Source organism: Phaenicophaeus curvirostris, chromosome 2, assembly GCF_032191515.1.
Source record: "Phaenicophaeus curvirostris isolate KB17595 chromosome 2, BPBGC_Pcur_1.0, whole genome shotgun sequence".
Taxonomy (NCBI): Eukaryota; Metazoa; Chordata; class Aves; order Cuculiformes; family Cuculidae; genus Phaenicophaeus; species Phaenicophaeus curvirostris.
Window position 1 is genome coordinate 83766953 of NC_091393.1, and position 19880 is coordinate 83786832.

A 19880-nucleotide genomic window follows, 5' to 3' on the forward strand; every position below is an offset into this window, starting at 1 on the left:
ATGTGAAGATGAACCCTAAAATACTATCAATACAGAAATTCCACACCATAATTCTAAACATTTCTCAAGATGTATTTTAAATCAGTCTGTATTGCACACAATATCAAAGAAATTCTTCAACCTGATAGGTTTGTTTATTTTGTTAAAAAGCACATACAAACTAAAGCATTTTTGCAGAAATATATTAAAAATGTGTAATACTGAGTCAATAGTGTCTGCCTAGAAGTTTTAGAATAGTACCAATACAGAAATCAGTTTCATGGAGAGGAAAAAAATGCAGCAAGAACTTAAAGGATGCCTTCTAATCAAGATTGTACAGAGGAATCTGAAAGAGCAGATATTCTCAGGTGGACAGGACTGTGTTTATTCACAAATTTCTTCAGTATCCGAAACCTTTTCACCTTAGCTTTGCAGCCTTCGTGTGATACGTATCTAAAGTACTTGCAATCTAAACAAAAAAAAAAAATAAAAAGCATTGTAAATTGTATCATGATACAAGCAAATACAAAATGCTTTCACTGTTTAGACAACATGCAAACATCTAGAAGTTTTCACTGATGAATATTAATAAAATAATAAAAGACATGCACATTAGAAATAACTGCAGCATCAAATAATCTTTCCTCATTCGACCCAGAGAGCATCCTACATGTATTATAAGTGAATGCTGTGACTTGCAAAATACTTTCTCTTTTTTATTTTTCTTTTACAAATAGATTAAAAAGTAAAATTTCAAGAGTGTAAAGCAGCATTGGTTTAATATATTAACTTATTGTGTTGGATAAGGAAAATAGAGGCTCATATTGATACCAATAAGCACAGAAACTTCATTAAAGAAAATTAGAGCTGGAAGTCCAATCTGATGTATGAGCCACAGACTCCATGCTATACTCTCATTAATTTAGCAGCTGTTTCTTGGCCTGATATTCCACTTGATTTTGGCAGCATTTCAAATAATGCTACTAAACAGTTCATGATATTCCCCTTCTTAGCAAACTGTTGATGGTTTTCACTCAATATTCCCCCATCTCCTCTTTCCTGCATTACAACACCCCACAGTCCTTAAGGATCAGTTGCTCTACAGATTTGCTAAGGCAAGCAAACTCTCCTCAGTCCTTCCAGGACCATGTTGCACACTTTCAGAATTGTGGTTTGAAAGTTAAACAAGATAAATTGTATTGCGACTGCTCAACAAGGCTAGAAGAAAAAGAATTCTACACCAGAATAAGTTATGCAAAATATGCATCACTGTCAAATATCAAACCAATTAAAGCATTTTTCTCATGTTCAGCTTCAAAGATAACAAATCTTTCCTAGAAGAAAAACTGCATTTCTTCCAGGGTGTAGATCAGCTGCATCCCATCTCATTAGAGTTAGAACTAGACATTATTTCAGTTCTACGTAGTGAAAAGGAAAGAATATTTAGTATTACCCTTTCCCAGTATGATTCCAGACACCAGAGCTTTTTCATATGAAAGGTTTTCATTTCCCTGCCAATTCTTTTTTGCCAAGTAAAAGCTAAAATGGAAGGGTGTCCACCAGTCCTTTCTGGAGTTCCACTCTTGCTTGATCCAGTCAAGGTGCTTCTCAGAGCTGGAAAATGTAAAACAAGTTACAGAAAAGCTTAAATTGGGATGAAAAGATCATTAGGTGACACTGGATTTTATAACCAACTTGCTACAAGTCTCACATACAGCTAGCATAGACACACTGACCTTACACTGCAGACTGGAACATTGATCTAAACAGAAATAACCTCTCATTTTTTTCATCCCTGGCAACACCGGTGAGGCAGGAGGCAAACTCCAACAGTGTTATTAGACTTGGCAAGAACAGTTTATAGTGTGAAACAAAGCAAGCCTTTGACTTCTGTGCCAATCTGTCAACAGCAGTAAGAAAGTTTCTTCGTTTGTCAACCAATTAGTAGTACGAAAGGATTTCTTTGGTTTTAGAAAGACTTTTTTACTCTACACATACTCAAAGACTAACTTATCCCAATAACTGTTATGCAATAAAGACCTTAAAGCAAGCATTTCAGAAATATAAACCACCTGCATCAGGGAAGCAATATTCCCATAAAATTACAAAGATGCCCAGTATATTTCAAGATACTCTGAAGTTGTCTCTTAAAACGCAAAAATGCAGGCAAAGTTAGAGTATCATTAACAGTTTTACTAATTCTATACAACAACACTCCTGGCTTTAATCCACTTGCTTCTGGACCTTAACAGCAGATACTGTGTAGGTGGAGGTGGTACTAAAACAGCAAACCAGGTCAAATTAAGTACTGAATTAATTTACTGTTAATATATAGGACTTAAAAAACACAACACTCAAGTAAAATGAAGTCCAGCCATTAGAAGCCTTCTGGGCACACATAGCCTGAGATGGCTCCTTCTGGAACCAAAGACCACGTCTGTCAGTGTTGGCAAGACATGAATCCCCAGGCACATTGGCTCAGCTGTTAAGAATACACCGTCTGCATTCTGCAACAGCTACCACCATCACGCCAGTCACACCCCTAAGACAGACCAGCAATTCTCAAACCAGCTTCAAATCATGTACATGTATTAACAGAGCAGAGGACCCAACAACCTGCTTTTCCTGTCCCCTGCTCCCAAAAAAGGTGGAGATTAGTGATGCATAGAAAATGCTACCTAAACATCTGAATATTTCTTTCCATATAAGCATGTAACCTGATAGAAAAAAAAAAAGAAAATAATGACTTTTTTCAGGGGATGATAGTACTGGAAATTTGGAATTATCCTCAGTGATTATTTCGTCTTTCCTCCCAACAAAAGCACACTGCAGCCAAGCACTGCCACAGAACTCAGGGTGGGCCAGAGGACAGTTCCACTCCCCAGCACATAAGACAAAGGCTAGAGTATCACTTGGTCAAGTGCTCAAAGGTGGAGAATTGACACATTGTATCGGAGATACTTACATTACAATTCGTTTCACTTGTCTTGCCAAACAGCTCCATGCTTTTACGTTTTCCTTCCAGCCAGCATAATCCAAGACTGCAAAAATAACTTCTAGTCCCAGACGACGGTTTTTTCTTTTCTCTGGAAAAAGATCAGGTTTATTAATGAATTACTAATGAGTTCAGCCTGATCTAAGTAAGCAATAAGTGAAATACAGTTCTCCATCCTGTCTCCCCAAGTGCTGCTAATTTCCCTATTACTCAGAGTTCCCCCACTGCCTTCTGCCTCTTCCAAGAGATGAAGTTAAGGAATACTTCCAGGCTTTAGAGAACAACTCATACCAGAGACACTCTGTCCCTACTCCTACCCTGCTCAGATACTGCTGGCTCAAGAGGCACACATAGCACTACTCACTTAGCCCACATTGCCTTGCTTACAATAGTTGCTTTTTTCAAAGCTCACTAATCATTCCTTCCAACACTGTTCAACATGTTCTTCCCATGGGAAGGGAATACAGCGCCTCTCAAACTCTTCAAAATCTGAGGTGCTATTAAAAAAAAAAAAAAAGAAACTCACAAAATAAAATCTGGAACCAATATGAGTAAAACAGACATTTCACATCAGCAGTTCTGTATCAGCAATGTTCTTAAACCACCACTTAACCTATCACAGCTGCTTACATTTATTGCTATAAATTTCTTCAAAAATCAGATTGCCCTCATTAGCTATGAGAAGTTAGCAAATGTGTCATGCATGAATAGAAAAATGGAGGTTTCAGCCAGGAGGTCGTTTTTTCCCCTCCCAAAGAGGAAAAGCAGAAGAGAGAACAATCTTGATTCAAGGACATTTCACCAATCTGCTGACCTGCTGGAACATACCAGGTCACAAGCAGACTGGCAACTGGGAATACAATTGTTCAGCATAGAAAAAATAGTCTCCGAACTGTAAGAGTTTTCTACTAGCTTGAAGATAAAACTCCCTTGAAGAGGAGGAAGATTTTATTCTTTGCTCAATAAGAAGGAACTAAAACATAGACTCATCTCAAATCCTCGAGAAGAATAAACAGATAAATTGGAGGCCCCAAAATGGGAATAGAGACCCTGGAACTCAGTGTAGGGTACCTCTGAAAAAAATCAAGTTTTTTTGAGATCCTGGTTGTGCCTTACAACAGTTTGCTTTGATCAGCCTTTAAAACGAGAAAGGCAACTGTTTAAAAAAGTTTGTAAACGCCTGCTCACACATCCAGCTTAAAGGTTCCTGTGATTGCAAAGTCAAAGTTTGGGTTGTATTTTTTTGTTTTTTTTTTCTTAACAAAACTAATTCCATAAGCAAAAAGAAGGCTGCAGAATAATTTCAGAACATTATTCCAGATTAGCATAAAGGAAAAGAGCAAAAATATTTAAAGACTTACTTGATTTTTGAAGCATGATATTAAAATCTATCATCAGTTCATGAGAAGGAACAAGATCATGCAATATCTGAAAAAAAAAAAAGACCAAAACAAAATGACAAAATCCAGACACCTTTTAAGGTGAAGTCTTCTGAAGACTTCTACCTGATCAAGAGAAGCACACGCTTCAGGGTATGAGGTGTTTTTGTTAAGAAAATTAAGCAGTGTGGTACCTTAGTGGCTTTATATAAAAAACAAATACATAGATCTTTTTTGTACATCTGTAACACTACTCTGATTCAAAGGATTAAGTACCTTGATGGCTGCTGAAAAACACTTTATGAGACAAATACAACATTCTCGAGGAACAGCCCAAATCCATATCCACTGAACCATTTTCAGAAAGCAACAACATTTCCTTCCTAAGCCAGTTCTAGCTCCCCTCTCTAAAGTTCTGTGCATTAAACCACAGATTCTGCACCTATCCAATCAGCTCTTTGATTTGTATCTTGTTAAGAGACTACTGTATAAAATCACTGCTAAAAAACACTGAGAAGGTAGAATTTTTTACATGTATGCTACAGTTTAAAAGTCTAAGCTTTATGAAATGGTTTTAAAACATCTGCCTTAACAAAAGCATATTGCTGCTATCAAGAGGCAAAACATCATTTGCAAAAAGCTACCAAGACCAACAAGCAAAGGCAAGGAAAGCAGGAATTTAAAAGCAAATACACAAAAGCTTAAAACAGCATGGCCAGGTCTGAAAACAGCTACTTTATTTTATATGCATGGCTTGTTGAAAACAAGCAGAAAATCTAATTGCGAGACAGGATCAATATGTGAAAGAGCAAACATTTAAACATTTCTTCAATAAAGATCAAACTGTAACAGAAACCAATGCACGTTATGTACAAGACTGCTGATACAGACTTCTGTAACCAAGTAAACATATTCTCTGAGCTTATTTCCGACTTGAAATTATGACGTATCAGTTAAACGCAAAACAAAGACTCAAATTCAAAGACATTAAAGGATCTTGCTTGCTCCACCCATTAGCATCCTTCTCATTAACTCTCCTCTAACCTTCTGCTTCCCAGCAATAATATAATAGGGTAAATAACATAACAGGAGTTCAACTGAACCAAACTATTACACCACTGTGTGAAACAAATGACTACAGGCTGCATTTACTATATAATACATACCTTGAGTGCAGATATGAGTGATTTTTTTGATTCACTGTGTCTCTTCAGGAACTGATACAGATAAACATGAGCGTTGGGGTTAGCAGGAAACTTTGAGTTGTAGGCATATTCACTTAATACTTGGCGGGCTTCTTCATCATCTCCATAGAACTCCAACAACTAAGAAAAGTTAAATCCATCACTAGATTGTCACAAAGAATCATATAAACATTTAAGAATCAAACACTTAAAACTAATTTTGAGCTGCCACAGAACAATCTAATAGCACAATCTTGTATCTAAGAATGCAGCATATTAGATAAGATCAACACTTGCATATTTTCATTTTTCTGGCTGCTGTTACCACAGATAGACAAAAACTCACATGCAGAAGACACTACAGGAGAATATTCCTTTAACACTTATTTAATTGTCAAAGAACTACCAGCACTTGCTCACTGGGAAGCACTGAAGTAGCTTGCCTCGTCTTTAAAAAGAACTCAATGAGAGAAACTGACAGCTGTCAGTACCAAGTAAAATTCCATAAGATGTACTTAGAGAAGTCAAAGTTCGCTTATCAACTTTTACAAAAAAAGTAAATCATTCCAAAGAGATTAAAACTAATTTTATTTCTTAAGAACAAATTCTAAGCAGCTATTTATAAAAAGAAAAAAAACCAAAACAAATAACAAAAAAAAACAGAATACAGAGGAATTGCACATTTGTTGTCTTTAACATTTAGGGTACCTAAAAAAACCATCGTCCTGCCAAGAAGAGATAGCTTGCTTTCAGGAATTTGAACAAAGCAGCTGTGTACCTATTTCAGTACTAGCACCATAAAAACAAAATATGCAAGTTGTTTGTCTATTTCTTTTTCCTGGTAACATACAGATTAAGTCCTTTTTGTACTCTGTGCAGGCTCTGCAGTTCTACTAGGAGTAAACTGTGCTCTAAATCAAAGCCAGTGAGACACATGTACAGATACGGTTGCTTTAGAAAACTTTCTTGTCACCCACACACACATAACAAAGCTGCAGACAGGCATATTAATGTCTGCTGTTTAATATCTTCATCTTCATCAATGATATAGACAGTGAGATTGAGTGCATCCTCAGCAAGTTTGCAGAGGACACCAAGCTGAGTAGTGCAGTTGCCACACTGGAAGGCCAAGATGTCATCCAGAGGGATGTGGACAAGATGGAGAAGTGGGCATGTGAACCTCATGAGGTTCAACAAGGCCAATTTCAAGGTCCTACACCCAGGTTGGGGCAATCCCCGATTTCAATACAGGATGGGGGATGATGTGATTGAGAGCAGCCCTGCAGAAAAGGACTTGGGGGTGCTAGTTGATGAGAAGCTTGACACGAGCTGGCAATATGCGCTCACAGCCCAGGCGGCCAACTGTATCCTGGGCTGCATCAAAAGAAGTGCAGCCAGCAAGTCGAGGGACGTGATTCTGCCCTTCTATTCCTCTCTTGTGAGATCTCATCTGGAGTATTATGTTCAGTTCTGGAATGCTCAGCTTAAGGATACGGAGCTGTTGGAACAGGTCCAAAGGAGGGTTACAAGGACGATCAGATGGCTGGAACACTTCCCATAGGAGAACAGCCTGGAGAAGAGAAGGCTCTGAGAAGATCTTATAGCAACCTTCCAGTACGTGAGGGGGTGAGAGGAAAGCTGGGGAGGGACTTTTTACAAAGGCATGTAGTGATAGGGATAGAGGCAAGGGGTATAAACTGGAGATTTAGACTAGACACAAGGAGGAATTTCTTCAAGATGAAAGCGATGAGGCACTGGAACAGGCTGTCCAGGGAAGTTGTGGATGCCCCATCCCTGGAGGTGTTCAAGGCCAGATTGGATGAGTCCTTGGGCAGCCGGATCTGGTGGGACGTGTCCCTGCCCATGGCAGGGGGATTGGAACTAGATGATCTTTAAGGTCCCTTTCAAAGCAAACTATTCTATGATTCCATGATTCTATGAAATTAGACAGGGAAACACAAAAGGAAGGTATCTGTAAAACATGCCCTTACATCCACATAGCATTTCACAAAAATATCCCAGACTCCAGGTGTTTTAATGATCTCCTTCAAGTTCACTGCTGCCTTCCGAAAGTAACTGTGCATTTCCTGTTCTACAGACAAGTCTTCAAGTCCATCCTGACCTACCAAAACACACAAAAAAAGCCACAAAGTTAGCTCTGCTAATCAAAAGGGATCTTGAAGAAGTGGTGCACCTAAGAGATCATCACATTGTGCTATGCAAGGACTCCAGTCAGAGAGTTTTTAAGAGAAGAGTCATTGCTTTCCTCAGTATTGAAACAAGTAATCTCCACTGCTCTTCATTCAAATTAGTCATCACCCAATTTCAACTCATGGTGCACAACAGGTAGTGTTCCAAGACAAGACACTACCAGATAAGGTCCATAAACCAAACTCAATACTTAGCTTTCTCATAAACAAGTAGAGATCCAATGTAACTGACAATACACAGCCGGCAGGTACGCGCACTTTTAGATACCATACACAAGCAACAACTTACAGATCTTTAAAGAAACTGTTTAATTTAAAGACAAATTTGGGGGGCTCTTTGTAGCACTCAAAAGTCTAGCAGCAGTCAAGTGCTTCTGGATGCATTAAGCCACTGCAATAAGCAGATACATTCCTTTGACCTGTTTTAGGTGAAACTGGCCGAATACTAGAAATGTGATTCAGTGAGGAGAAAAAAGTTTCAGAATAACATTCCAGGACACTTCAGAAAAATGCAGGTCAGTGTGCTATTTTGGCACCAGCATCACTGCTGATGCAGAATTATGTACTATCCACACCATCAAATGTTTAAGTCTAGCATTTCCCTTTGGTGCCTTGATATGCAAACAAAGGCAGAAGAGCAGATCACACATAAAAGATGTCAAAGCAAAGCACGGTGTCTACACAAACAAGCAAGCTGAAGCATACACAGTCCATTAGGACTCACCACGCTCTAACAGGATGTTCTTCTGCTTAGACCATCTATAATAGTCCAACAGTCCCTTGTAAGCCTGAATCAGTTTAATTTCCTTATCCTGAAGGGCTCTTTGTTCTCCAAACCTCCAGCTTTCTGCCAGGGACAGGTTTTGGTAAGCTTCATGTATTAGTCCATTACAAAGGAGATGAAAGGAATGTTCTAAACAAACCTGCAATTCAAACAGACAAATAGCTGTGATCAGTGTTTCATATCATAGAAGTTAAGAACCTCAGCAGTATAGGAAAGTTCTACACAGACATGCAGGGAAACAAGAGTCATTACCGACATGCATATGAAATATTGCAGACACAATGAGTATTTTAACTAGAAGAGCATCTTACACATTCTTTTATCCATACAGTATCTTTACAGGAAATATTTGAGAAAAATGCAGGAACAGGAGAATACAAGTGTCACTGGGGGCAGGGAGATGAACCGAGAACCTAGGTAATTTTTTCTGTCAGAAGATGCTGGAGATACATTAGTAATCAAAAACATATCTGATATACAAAGGAAGGGGAAGGGCTAAAGCTCCTGCAATCTGTCAAGCAGAAAGTCACCCACCAGGTGGTAGAAACTCAGTGGTACTTATCAAGACAGCACAAAGCAGTTGTCTTAAAAACCTGCTTGTCATTAACAAGTGCTGTATCTATTAAAGAAGGACCAAAAAATGTCTTGAGGAAATCCCACTAGGCTACATTTGCTGATTTTTCATTTGGCTACCTAAATGCTGAACACCTGAAAGAGGAGTGCCCTACCACGCTGATTAGACACCGGATAAAAGTATAAGCCTTCAGTACACTCTAGTAAACTCTTGCATGGAACTTCTGTTGAAAGCCTCGAACAAATACAGCAGAATGAGACAGAAGCATCATCACAAACAACTGAGAAACAGACAAGGAAACAAAAACAATACAGGTTTGAATGCAACACCACAGGATAAAAAAAACTACAGCTGGGTGACAAAGATCCACAGCAGGTGAACTACTGTTTCATAAGTATAGATTAGCTACATGAAAAGTGAGCTGATAACAGCAAAATTTAAGTAGAACTGTTTAGTCACAAGCACAGTGGCCAAACTAAGGACTGGAAACACAACTTCACAGGTTTTAACGTGTAATTAGACACTGCTGGGGTTTGCATGGAAGATGTTAACTGTTTCAAATTAGAAGATGAACTAAAGGATCTAGGCACTCCTAAGAACTGACAACACACATCTACGACAAAATATATAAACCAATACGACATGGTTAGGGGTAGAATAACCCTTATGTTATCACGCAATTGGTAACCTGGATGTACCATCTTTTGTGACACTATTGTCAATAACACACTTCAAGAGAAGGGATTCAGAAACTAACACTGTTCAAGTGAACATGTGGAAAAATATCAAGACTGCACTAAGTACACTCACCTTCAAATACCTTTTCACTCCTAAAGTTTTCATCTGTTCTATGAAAGAGTTGAATTCTTTCATGCTGCTGTGGGAATGATGGCACAGGATTTCAGTTCCTACCCTCCAAATTATCTGTTAATGGAGAGAAAGAAATAAAAAAAATAACTTTAGTACGAGAAATGGAAACAGTCACCATATATGCAGTCTTATCGAACTTGTAGTTACTGTAACATACAAAAAAACCATACATTTGAATTGCAAATAGAAAATGAATACTAAGTCTAATCTACTGCTATAGTCACCTAGACGTTGATCTAATAACAGTTTTACAACCATTCAGTGGGTGCTTCACAATCGCTCATTACAAACACAATACTCCAGTAAAGCTTACAAAAACTGCATTTGCCAGAAAGTTCCCCCTCCTCTTACCAAAAGCAAGATGTTTCAAAGTTACTGAAAACTGATGCTCTCTTTGATATGCTTCCACTGAGGTGCAAGGTATACATAATTCTTTGAACTTTGCAGTAGAAGTTATTTTCAGTTAGATGTAGCTTCCTATCTACACACACTTGTTTTCAACGTCTGCCTAGAGAACATAGTCAACTATTACAGTAGGATAGGAAACATTCAAGTAGTTTACTTCATTTATTGAACAACTCCAATCCCTTTCCTCCTGCTCCTATCTCAGTACCTGCTCAGAGTTTTAGTAGAAGCTGATGAAGACCTCAATAAGACACTAGTTTTCAAACAGACTCTGATGGCATGCCAGTGGCAAACACATCTACTGCTTTTGCGTTTTAAAAGACTACATTAAGAAGGATTTTCATAGATATGCTCCTGATGAAATTAACTTATACCAAGCCAAGCTGTCATCAGTTATCTCTAGGGCCTTTGTAAAAATAACAACAAAAGCCCACAAAACCAGCCTGCAAGCCCAGAGAACTTTTCAGGAGGACTGACAACTTTACCAGGAAAAACAACAGGCAGCACTGCAGATTCTCAGCACCCCTGAAAGTGAGAAATCAGCAGAATTCAAGCTCCAGACAGACTTCCAGTGAGGAACTGGACATCATGCTGCCTTGAGCACTACCAATGATGAGCTCTGGTGTACTTTCTGCAGCCTGCCATCCAAGAGTTCCTACATCAGTACATGAAGAGTTGCTTATTTGCTTTTAAAAGCATCGTTGTTTTGTTTTCTGTTTTTCTTTTTTTTTTTAAAGAAGCTAGTTTGGTTTATGAAAGTTGCCGAACTTTTCAGGTCTTAACCTCTGATACTTCTTTTTAAATTTAAAAAAAAATGAAAACAACAAATGAGCCTATGATTAGTTAATTAAGACAAACGTTGATCCTGATGCATTACAGATGCTTCTTGCAAGTATTTTTTAAACTTACCTCTGATGGACCCATGTATTCTCTAGAAAAGTCTTTCTCTAGTGCTTCAGCATAGAAGGTCAGAAACTCCGCAGCCCTTTTCCATTGCTTTTGTAGCATGGCATCCTGAATGAAATTTAAACACATTTCCTTGCTCTTCCCGAAGTTTAATTTGTGTTCATGGGAAGATACTAAACAAAGAAACAAATCAAAAGAATAAATCAAGCCCACAACTGTTACAGACCTGCTTCAGATAACAGTGTGCCTACCATTTCAGCATCTCTTTTACATAGTCTTTCTCAGACACCGCAGAAAGGGATGTTAGGCTATGTGGTTTTGAAGTTAAACACACCTACTACTCTGCAGGGAAGCAAGATAATGGAAAAATCTGGAAATACAATATGCAATGGCATTTTCCACAAGTACCACACAGCTGGACACACCTGAAACAATGAAGACCCAATAATACGCACTATGTCCCTACTATAATTATAAGACCATGGTGCTTTGATAACTTCACAGTATGTTTTCTTATATTTTGGGAACCACTCTCTTTCCTTACTAATCATCACCTAAGTTTGTGACCCTACTGTACAGATTTGCATGCTCGCGTACAAACATGCTATTCCAAGCGCGTCAAAGGCTGAGCAATTCCTACTAAAAACAATGATCATAGAATGTCCTGAGTTGGAAGAGACCCACAAGGATCCAATGCCTGTTCCTGCACAGGACAACCCCAACTTTCACACTATGCATCTAAGGACATTATCCGAATACTTCTCAAATAATGTCAGGCTTAGTGATGTGACTACTTCTCTGGGGAGCCTTTTCCAGTGCTCCACCATCCTCTGGGTGAGGAGCCTTTTCCTAATGTCCAACCTAAACCTCCCCTGGCACATATTCCTGCCGCTCCTTTGGGTCTTAACATTGGTTGCCAGAGAGAAAAGAAATCAGTGTTGGCTATTCTCTTTGGAGTACAACACTGGAAAGAGGTCACTTACCCTTTTTAAATGCATACTGGTTCAACTCCTGTTACAGCACAAAACCAAAACCTCACTTCCACATCCAATTAAAGTTCATGGTTGTATGACATCATCTATTGCTCCCTTACAACACTGTTCAAGCCACAAGAATCTTCTGTGAAGGACATACACAGAGCTCAGAGAACCACCTCCTACATGGATGCTGTAGGCAAAGGAGTAACTCAAAGCACTGGCTTGAAGCAGTTATATTACAGTACATTAGGCAAAATTACCTTTAACTAACCTACCTACAGGTCCAGTCTGCACACCTATTCCTAACCTCACAGTTCCAAGTACTAAGAAACTAAACCCCACAGGGAACAAACACTACAAGACTAAATACAGCAGTGCTGCCAAGGGTGCTGGGAACCCTGTCCACTCCTTGGCAGGAGGTCAACAGCGAAGCACCCAGGGAGGGGGCACAGCAGGGCAGAGGATGGCACTCCTCCCGATACCAAAAATGCCAGCAAAGAAACTAAGATTCATTTCGGAGTTTTAGAAAGCAAGCACCCTTTATCAGGGCTAGGCAACACAAGGGAGTGATTTCCATCCACTGTGTGCAGTGAGACAAGAACTGGAACAGGATGTATATTGCACCTACATGCATGTGCATAATTTTTCCCAGAAATCTTACACACATTCTATTACTTTCCAAGGGCTCATTTTAATGTTATTATGAACTTCACAACAGTCAAAGCTTTTGCTAATCTGGAGCTTTGAAGCCAACTCTGCCTGACCTTGACTTTGAGATGGGGAAAGGCTGCAAACAGAAGTGATCACAAGAGCAGAGACAGCTGCTCAGCACAGATCACACTGCACACAAGGCATTATCATCTCCAAAGAATGAACAGTATCTGGAAAATCACTGCTTGAAAGAAAACATGCTATCAGAGGGACATTCTGCCTGACCTTAAAAAAAAACAAAACCAAAACACAATTACTTAGATAAAACTTAACTCTACTTTCACTTAAAACAAAAATATTCCACTTTCTGTAGTAGTAACTCCTTCTTGTATCAGAGCACCTCTGCTATGAGGACAGGCTGAGAGTTGGGGCTCCAAGGAGACCTTAGAGCGACCTTCCAGTACCTGAAGGGGCAACAGGAAAGCTAGGGAGGGACTTATCTTACAAGGGCATGGAGCAATAGGACATGGGGGCACGGCTTTAAATTGGAAGGGGGAAGACTTATACTGGACATTAGGAAGAAATCCTTCACGATGAGGGTGGTGAGGCGCTGGCACAGGTTGCCCAGGGAAGTTGTGGCAGCCCCATCCCTAGAGGTGTTCCAGGACAGATTGGATAGGGGTTTGAGCAGCCTGGTCCGGTGGGAGCTGTCCCTGCCCACGGCAGGGGGTTGGAACTGGATGGGCTTTAAGCTCCCCACCCCGCCGCTCTAGGACGCGCCCTTACCCGGCTGGCAGGGCAGACGCAGGGGCAGCAGCGGGGCGCTCCCCGCCGCCTCCACGGGGCTCTTCGTCCCTGCTGCTCCCTCCTCCTTCCCCTCTTCGAGGCCGTCCATGGCCAGACAGCGGTCGACCCGTCCCACCCGCTCTAAGGACGCCACGCCACCACTCCCAACTTCAGCAGCCGAACGACCGCCATGTTAGGGCCGCCGCCGCCATGTTGGGGGGGGCACCCTACTCCGGGCCAGCCAATGGCAGAGCTCCCGCCGCGTGCGCTACGGCCGCACGTGGCGCCCCTGCCGCCATGATGGGAGGGCGCGCTCACGGTCACGTGGGCGGGGATGCTGTAAGGTCTCAAAGGCTAGGTCAGGGAGAGCTGGAGCTAAAGCTCCAAATTAGCGAGAGCTTTGACTGTTGTGGAGTTCATAATAACATTAAAATGAGTCCTTGGAAAGAAATAGAATATGCATAACGTTTTGGGGAAAAAATATAGATCTGCATGTGAACAGGGAATATATTTCTGCTATCAACAGAGTATTATGAAACTTTGCAACAGTCAAAACTGCTAATTACGAGATGACTCCAGCTCTCTGCCTGACCTTGGCTTTAAGACAGGAGACTCCAAACGGAGTTGGTTAGAGAAGAGACATCTGTTCTACCCTAGTGTCCACCAGAAATACAATTTCCTCTTCCCCCAGCTTGGTTTCAACTAGAGTTTCTGCAGAAAATTCCTCTGTTCTCCTTTAATCCTGTTCTACAGAGACCAGGCTGCTCAAGACCCCATCCAACCCGGACTCGAACACTTCCAGGTAGGGGGCATCCACAACTTCCCTGGGCAGCCTGTTCCAGTACCTCACTACCTTCGTTTCATCCTAATGTGTAGTCTAAATCTTCCCCCTTCCAACTTAAAGCCATTCCCCCTCATCACTACATGCCCTTGTAAAAAGTCCCTCCCCAGCTTTCTTATAGGCATAAATCAAAAGAAGAGTACTTTGTGACTAGAAAGCCAGAACTGTTGGCTGGAGATCAACCTTGGAGAGGGGACATGTTGCAGAACATCACCTTAACCAGGCAGAGTTGGACAAAAAAGATACTTTGAAGCAATTCCTGAGGCCCACCAGAGAGGCTCTAGTGAGTATGCCATTATTAAGAATAGTTCTGAGAAATAGTTTGAATACGTAAAGCCTTTCTGATAAATAAGGTGTACATAATGACAAGATAAAAAGCTCTAGTACTAGTGTCTGGGTGTGCGTGTATCAGTCAGAGCTAATTTCCCCGTGCACCCAGTGCTGATTACAGAATGTTTACTTTCTAAAACTCAATAAAAGCATCTTAGATAATTTTGTTTCGACCAACATTTGTGGTTACAGCAGGGTGTAGGGATGGTGTGAGCTCTGGAGTTGTCACAGCACTGGCAGAGGAGCTGTCTCCTGAGCCCATGCGGCTGCCAGAGGCGAGGTTCGCAGGCTCATCTGCCTGCAGCAGTAGTGAAATGAGAAATGCTTGTGCAGGGTGAAGCAGGGGGGATCAGGAGGAGCACTGGACGCCAGTTGGGTTTTGTCAGTATGGCGGCACAGAGCCTCTTAATCTTACAGGTAGCAAAACCAGAGTATTGCTACAACTGTGACTAATGCAATGATTACTCTGAATGTGATAGCCAGATCCTGTTGCCACTTCCCATTAGCTGTATTGCTACTTTTCTGTTAGATTGCAGTTTAGAACATCCTGTTCTACAAGAAAAAAAAGGGTTCCAACTTGAAATCTTGCTCATTGTAGAGCAGTAATATTGCTTGTGCTCCTGCAGAGCACCTAGATTCTCAGAAATCTGTCTCAACCACAAATTTGTGCTTGAACTTGTTTCCTTAATTCATTTTTGGCAACCTACTTTGCCATGGAGTGTTTTGGTACATGTAAAGACCAATTTTCCAAGTAAGAATTTACAGACTTTTTCTGAAGAGCTCTGCCGTGTGAGAGTGAGTAAATAATAAACTGGCTCAGATTAAAGGTTGATGTAATCCAGTATCCTCGTTCAACTGTGATCAATAATAAGCATCAAGGGAACAGCACAAGGCAGAATGCTTGTTTTGTAGCATCTAAACTTTTAACCTCAGTATCATATCTTAATATGATACTTAATAAATCCGTGTAGGCACAACAGAAGTCACTTTTTTTTGTTAGATCTCATGTTCTTCCAGTTGCTGTGACCAGCATTTCAGTTCAGAACTGTTCTATATTGTTAACTGATGTTTAACTGACTTGATAAATTGCTATATAGCGCTTCTTTAACAGTGTCGACTTCTTTGTCCTTTATAACGTGTACCTTGTATGAGTGCCTCAGTCATTGGCTTTCCCCAAGTGTGTTGTCACTTCCAACAATATTTCTGATATTTTATTAGGTCAGGAGTCTAATTTCACTACCCAGTTTACCCCACTTTATTTCTTAAAGTTCACATGTCTGCTTAGAAACACATTTGCATTTGGTTTGTTATTTTGATCTTCCTGTGCCATTCATGAGTTGATTCTTATATAAACTTAGCCACCTGATCTTGTTACTGCGTATTAGTTACTTTTAGTACAGGAGAGGTGGGAGAATGGCTTTGTAGCCGTAGACACATACAAAATGTTAGATTCCTCATGTACAGTGGGACTACTGTCATGGCTGAATACATCTGTTTTTTCCAAAACTGGAATTGAAGACTGATGGAAATTTTGTCTGAAATATCTAAATTCAACTAAGTGGAATATTTCTCTTTTTATTCACGCATTGAGGGAAGCTGGGTATGTTGATAAGTTGATACATTATTACTATGACATACTTGAAACTGTAGAGCGTGCTGGACAGCTGCAGTGGCAAACTTATGTATATGTATCAACTGTGAGTTACTTGTTATTGCATAATAAAGGCAATAACTTACACAAGAAGTACATGATCTTGTTTGTTTTCACATCTCCCTGTCTTGCCCTTATATTTGTGACCAGAGATGCAATTACCTTTTATCTTGGTCTTCATTAAAAGATAAGCTTCATAACCTCATACTGATGAGAAATTACTAGATGTCTCAGTCTTCACAAGCAATTGGACCTAAAGATCTGGCTGGGCATTAAGCCACAAAAAATGTTAATGTCAAGGGAAAAATTACTCATCTTTCATTCATACAGACATCATAAAATGTGACTTGAATATGTTCACTTCCATATTACAAATTGTGATAAAATTCACCACTGAATATTATGAGTTAGGCTTTTTAGAACTTTTTATTAGCCATTATCAGCAATGGCAAACAAGTATCACCTCATTTTATAGGAAGAGAAACATGAAAATGTCGACAGAAGTCTGGGGAGGCTGTCATCAATGCTGCATGCTACAGCCACAAGATTGCACTGGGCCTGGAGAATAAATGTGGGGACTGGATGAATGAATCACTTCATTCCTGTAGTGTGTGGATGTTTCTTTGATTTCAGGATGGACTTGGCTGTAAGAAATGGCAGGATGTCCAAGGTACATTTGGCAAAGCAGGTACCAAAGTCGTCAATGGCAACACTGAGGAAGCTACCTGTTTCTACTTCGATGCTTTTTCATAATGTAATTAAAATATCAGACTTCTCTAGATGACATCTGAAAATTAAATGCTTACATATCTTTTGGACACTACGTAGCTGTAACTAAGCTTGGATATTAGGCCCTGTACGATGGGGCTGTGGCAATGACAATATGTGGAGCAAAGATCAATAATCATGAGGATACAATTTTAACACGAGTTGTGCCTCTAATGTAATTAGCAGTGGTGATGATTGCTTACTGTTGTGATAGGAGCTGGCAATATGTGAAGCACTAGGACCAACTGCTTCTACTATATATGCAGAACAAACCCCAAACAGCTGAAACTAAGAGTGCTTGCAAATATATCGTTTAAAATGGCTCTTAAAAATACCTCAGCTCTACAGAGTTGTCCTTTGACATGCAAAAAAAAGCAGAATCCTTCACTTTGACCATCAATTTTGACAAGTCTCTCTTCATTTTGGGAGCAGCTTCAGAATTTGCCCTTTGGAAAGTGATTTTTTTAATTTAATAAAGCAGCAAAAAGACTCTTTTATATTATCTATCCCTTCTTGGCTGCATCTTTTATTCCCTTTGTCCAGTGATGTGTTGTGCTCTGTGAATCATATGAGTCTGAAAAGAGGAGGAGGCCACAAAGATGGTCAGTGGGCTGGAGCACCTCCCATACAAGGACAGGCTGAGAGAGTTGGAGTTGTTCAGCCTAGAGTAGAGAAGTCTCCAGGGGCCTTATAGCAGCTTCCAGTACTTAAAGGGGTCCTACAGGAAAGATGAGGTGCTCTTTATCAGGGAGTACAGGGATAGGATGGGGTGTAATGGTTTTGAGCTAAAAGAGGGGAGATTTAGATTAGATATTGAGAAGAATTTTTTTCCTGTGGAAGTGGTGAGGCACTGGAACAGATTGCCTAGGGAAGTTGTGGATGCTCTGTCCCTGGAGGTGTTTAAGCCTAGGTTGAAGAAACATGATCTAGTGGGAGGTGTCCCTGCCCATAGCAGGGGGGTGGAACTGGATGATTTTTAAGGTCCCTTTCCACCCAAGCCATTCTGTCATTCAATGTTTTATTCATTTTTCTCCTGTGTGTGACTATTGTGACTTCTGCAGTTGTTCTAGCATTTTCAATCTCTAATGCAATATAAATGTGATAAATGTAAAGAAAAGCTAATGAAAAAGCGCAGGCACACATGTAAGTAGCACATCTTTTGGTTTGCAGACCTTCATAGCTAAAAGTGGAAGCAAGTGGAAGCTGAAGGGCACAAATAGGCCTGTTAGGGACCCTGCACTTTCAGCAGCTGGGTGTGAAACCCTTCATTTGCCTGCACTTTCCTTGGTGGGACTATGGGTGAGCACATTCACCATCCGCCGTCGCCAGAGCTTTAACCTCAGTCTCCCATGAGGTCACCAGAGGTCACATGCTGGCTTCTTCAGGCAGGGATGTGAACTTTGTGGTGGGGCAGGATGGAGAACAGCAGGATGGGCATGTGGATCTGTTGGATACCTGTCCTTGTTGAGTGGGAGAGAGAGGGTGCTGGGGGAGGAATTACACCTTCTCTACACCATGGACAGACCACTGGGTTATTCTTAATGCTTCAGTGATCCTCTGTTAGTGAAAACCACTATTCATAAGCACAAATAATCATATAATAGAATCATTGAATCACTTTGTTGGAAAAGACCTTGAGATCATCAGGCCCAAGCATACCTGTCCATTACTAAGTCAAATGCCTAAGCACCTCATCTACCCATCTTTTAAACACCCCAGGGATGGGGACTTGACCACCTTCCTGGGCAGCCTCTGCCAGTGCTTGAGAATCCTTTGAGTTAAAAAATGTTTCCTAACATCCAATCTGAACCTGCCCTGGCACAACTTGAGGCTATTCTCTCTCACCCTGTCACGTGGGAGAAGAACCCAACACCCATCTTGCCACAACCTTCTTTCAGGCAGTTGTAGACAGTGATATGGTCTCCCCTCAACCTCCTTTTTTTTTCTAGGCTAAACAATCCCAGTTCCCTCACGCACGCCACATAAGACTTTTGCTCCAGCCCCTTCACCAGCTTCATTGCCCTCCTCTGGATTCACTCCAAGGTCTCAATGTCTTGCTAGTAGTGAGGGGCCCAGAACTGACCTGAGTGTGTTGGCTGACAGCTGACTGAACACGAGCCACCAGTGTGCTCAGGTGGCCAAGAAGGCCAATGGCATCTTGGCTTGTATCAGAAAGTGTGGCCAGCAGGACCAGGGAAGAGATTTTGCCCCTGTCCTCAACATTGCTGAGGCCTCACCTCGAATACTGTGTTCAGTTTTGGGCTTATCACTTATCACTGTCTACAACTACCTGAAAGGAAATTGTTGAGAGGTGGGTATTGGTCCCTTCTCCCAAGTGATAGGACAAGGGGGAATGGCCTCAAGCTGCATCAGGGGAAGTTTAGATTGGACAGTAGGAAAAACTTCTTCACAGAAAAGGTTATTAAGCACTGGCAGAAGCTGCCCAGGGAGGTGGTTGAGTCCCCAGTCCTGGAGGTGTTTAGAAGATAGCTGGACTAAGAGCTTAGGGATATGATTTAGTAGTGGACAGGTACAGTTGGGATGATGATCTCAAAGGTCTTTTCCAGCCTAGGGGTTCTATGATTGTATG

General features: G+C 40.8%; 1 protein-coding gene across 1 annotated transcript; it reads right to left on the reverse strand.

The window, feature by feature from the left end:
* Nucleotides 1-112: 112 nt before the first annotated feature.
* On the reverse strand, nt 113-13920 carry TAF1A (TATA-box binding protein associated factor, RNA polymerase I subunit A). The gene is made up of 10 exons (XM_069852749.1): nt 13701-13920; nt 11290-11459; nt 9916-10029; nt 8472-8670; nt 7529-7659; nt 5520-5678; nt 4336-4402; nt 2945-3065; nt 1433-1593; nt 113-448 (listed from the first exon to the last, which is right to left on the reverse strand). The coding sequence occupies exons 1-10, from the start codon at nt 13807-13809 to the stop codon at nt 306-308; spliced, it is 1374 nt and encodes a 457-aa protein (XP_069708850.1). The 5' UTR covers nt 13810-13920; the 3' UTR covers nt 113-305.
* Between the last annotated feature and the right edge of the window lie 5960 nt (nt 13921-19880).

Excerpts from the sequence above, each read along its gene's own strand:
- TAF1A (XM_069852749.1), bottom strand. The coding sequence starts at position 13,809 with ATGGACGGCCTCGAAGAGGGGAAGGAGGAGGGAGCAGCAGGGACGAAG. Across the intron at positions 11,460-13,700 it reads GCGTCTGCCCTGCCAGCCGG|TATCTTCCCATGAACACAAA; the intron begins GTAAGGGCGCGT and ends TTCTTTGTTTAG. Across the intron at positions 449-1,432 it reads TGGAATCATACTGGGAAAGG|ATTGCAAGTACTTTAGATAC; the intron begins GTAATACTAAAT and ends TTTTTTGTTTAG.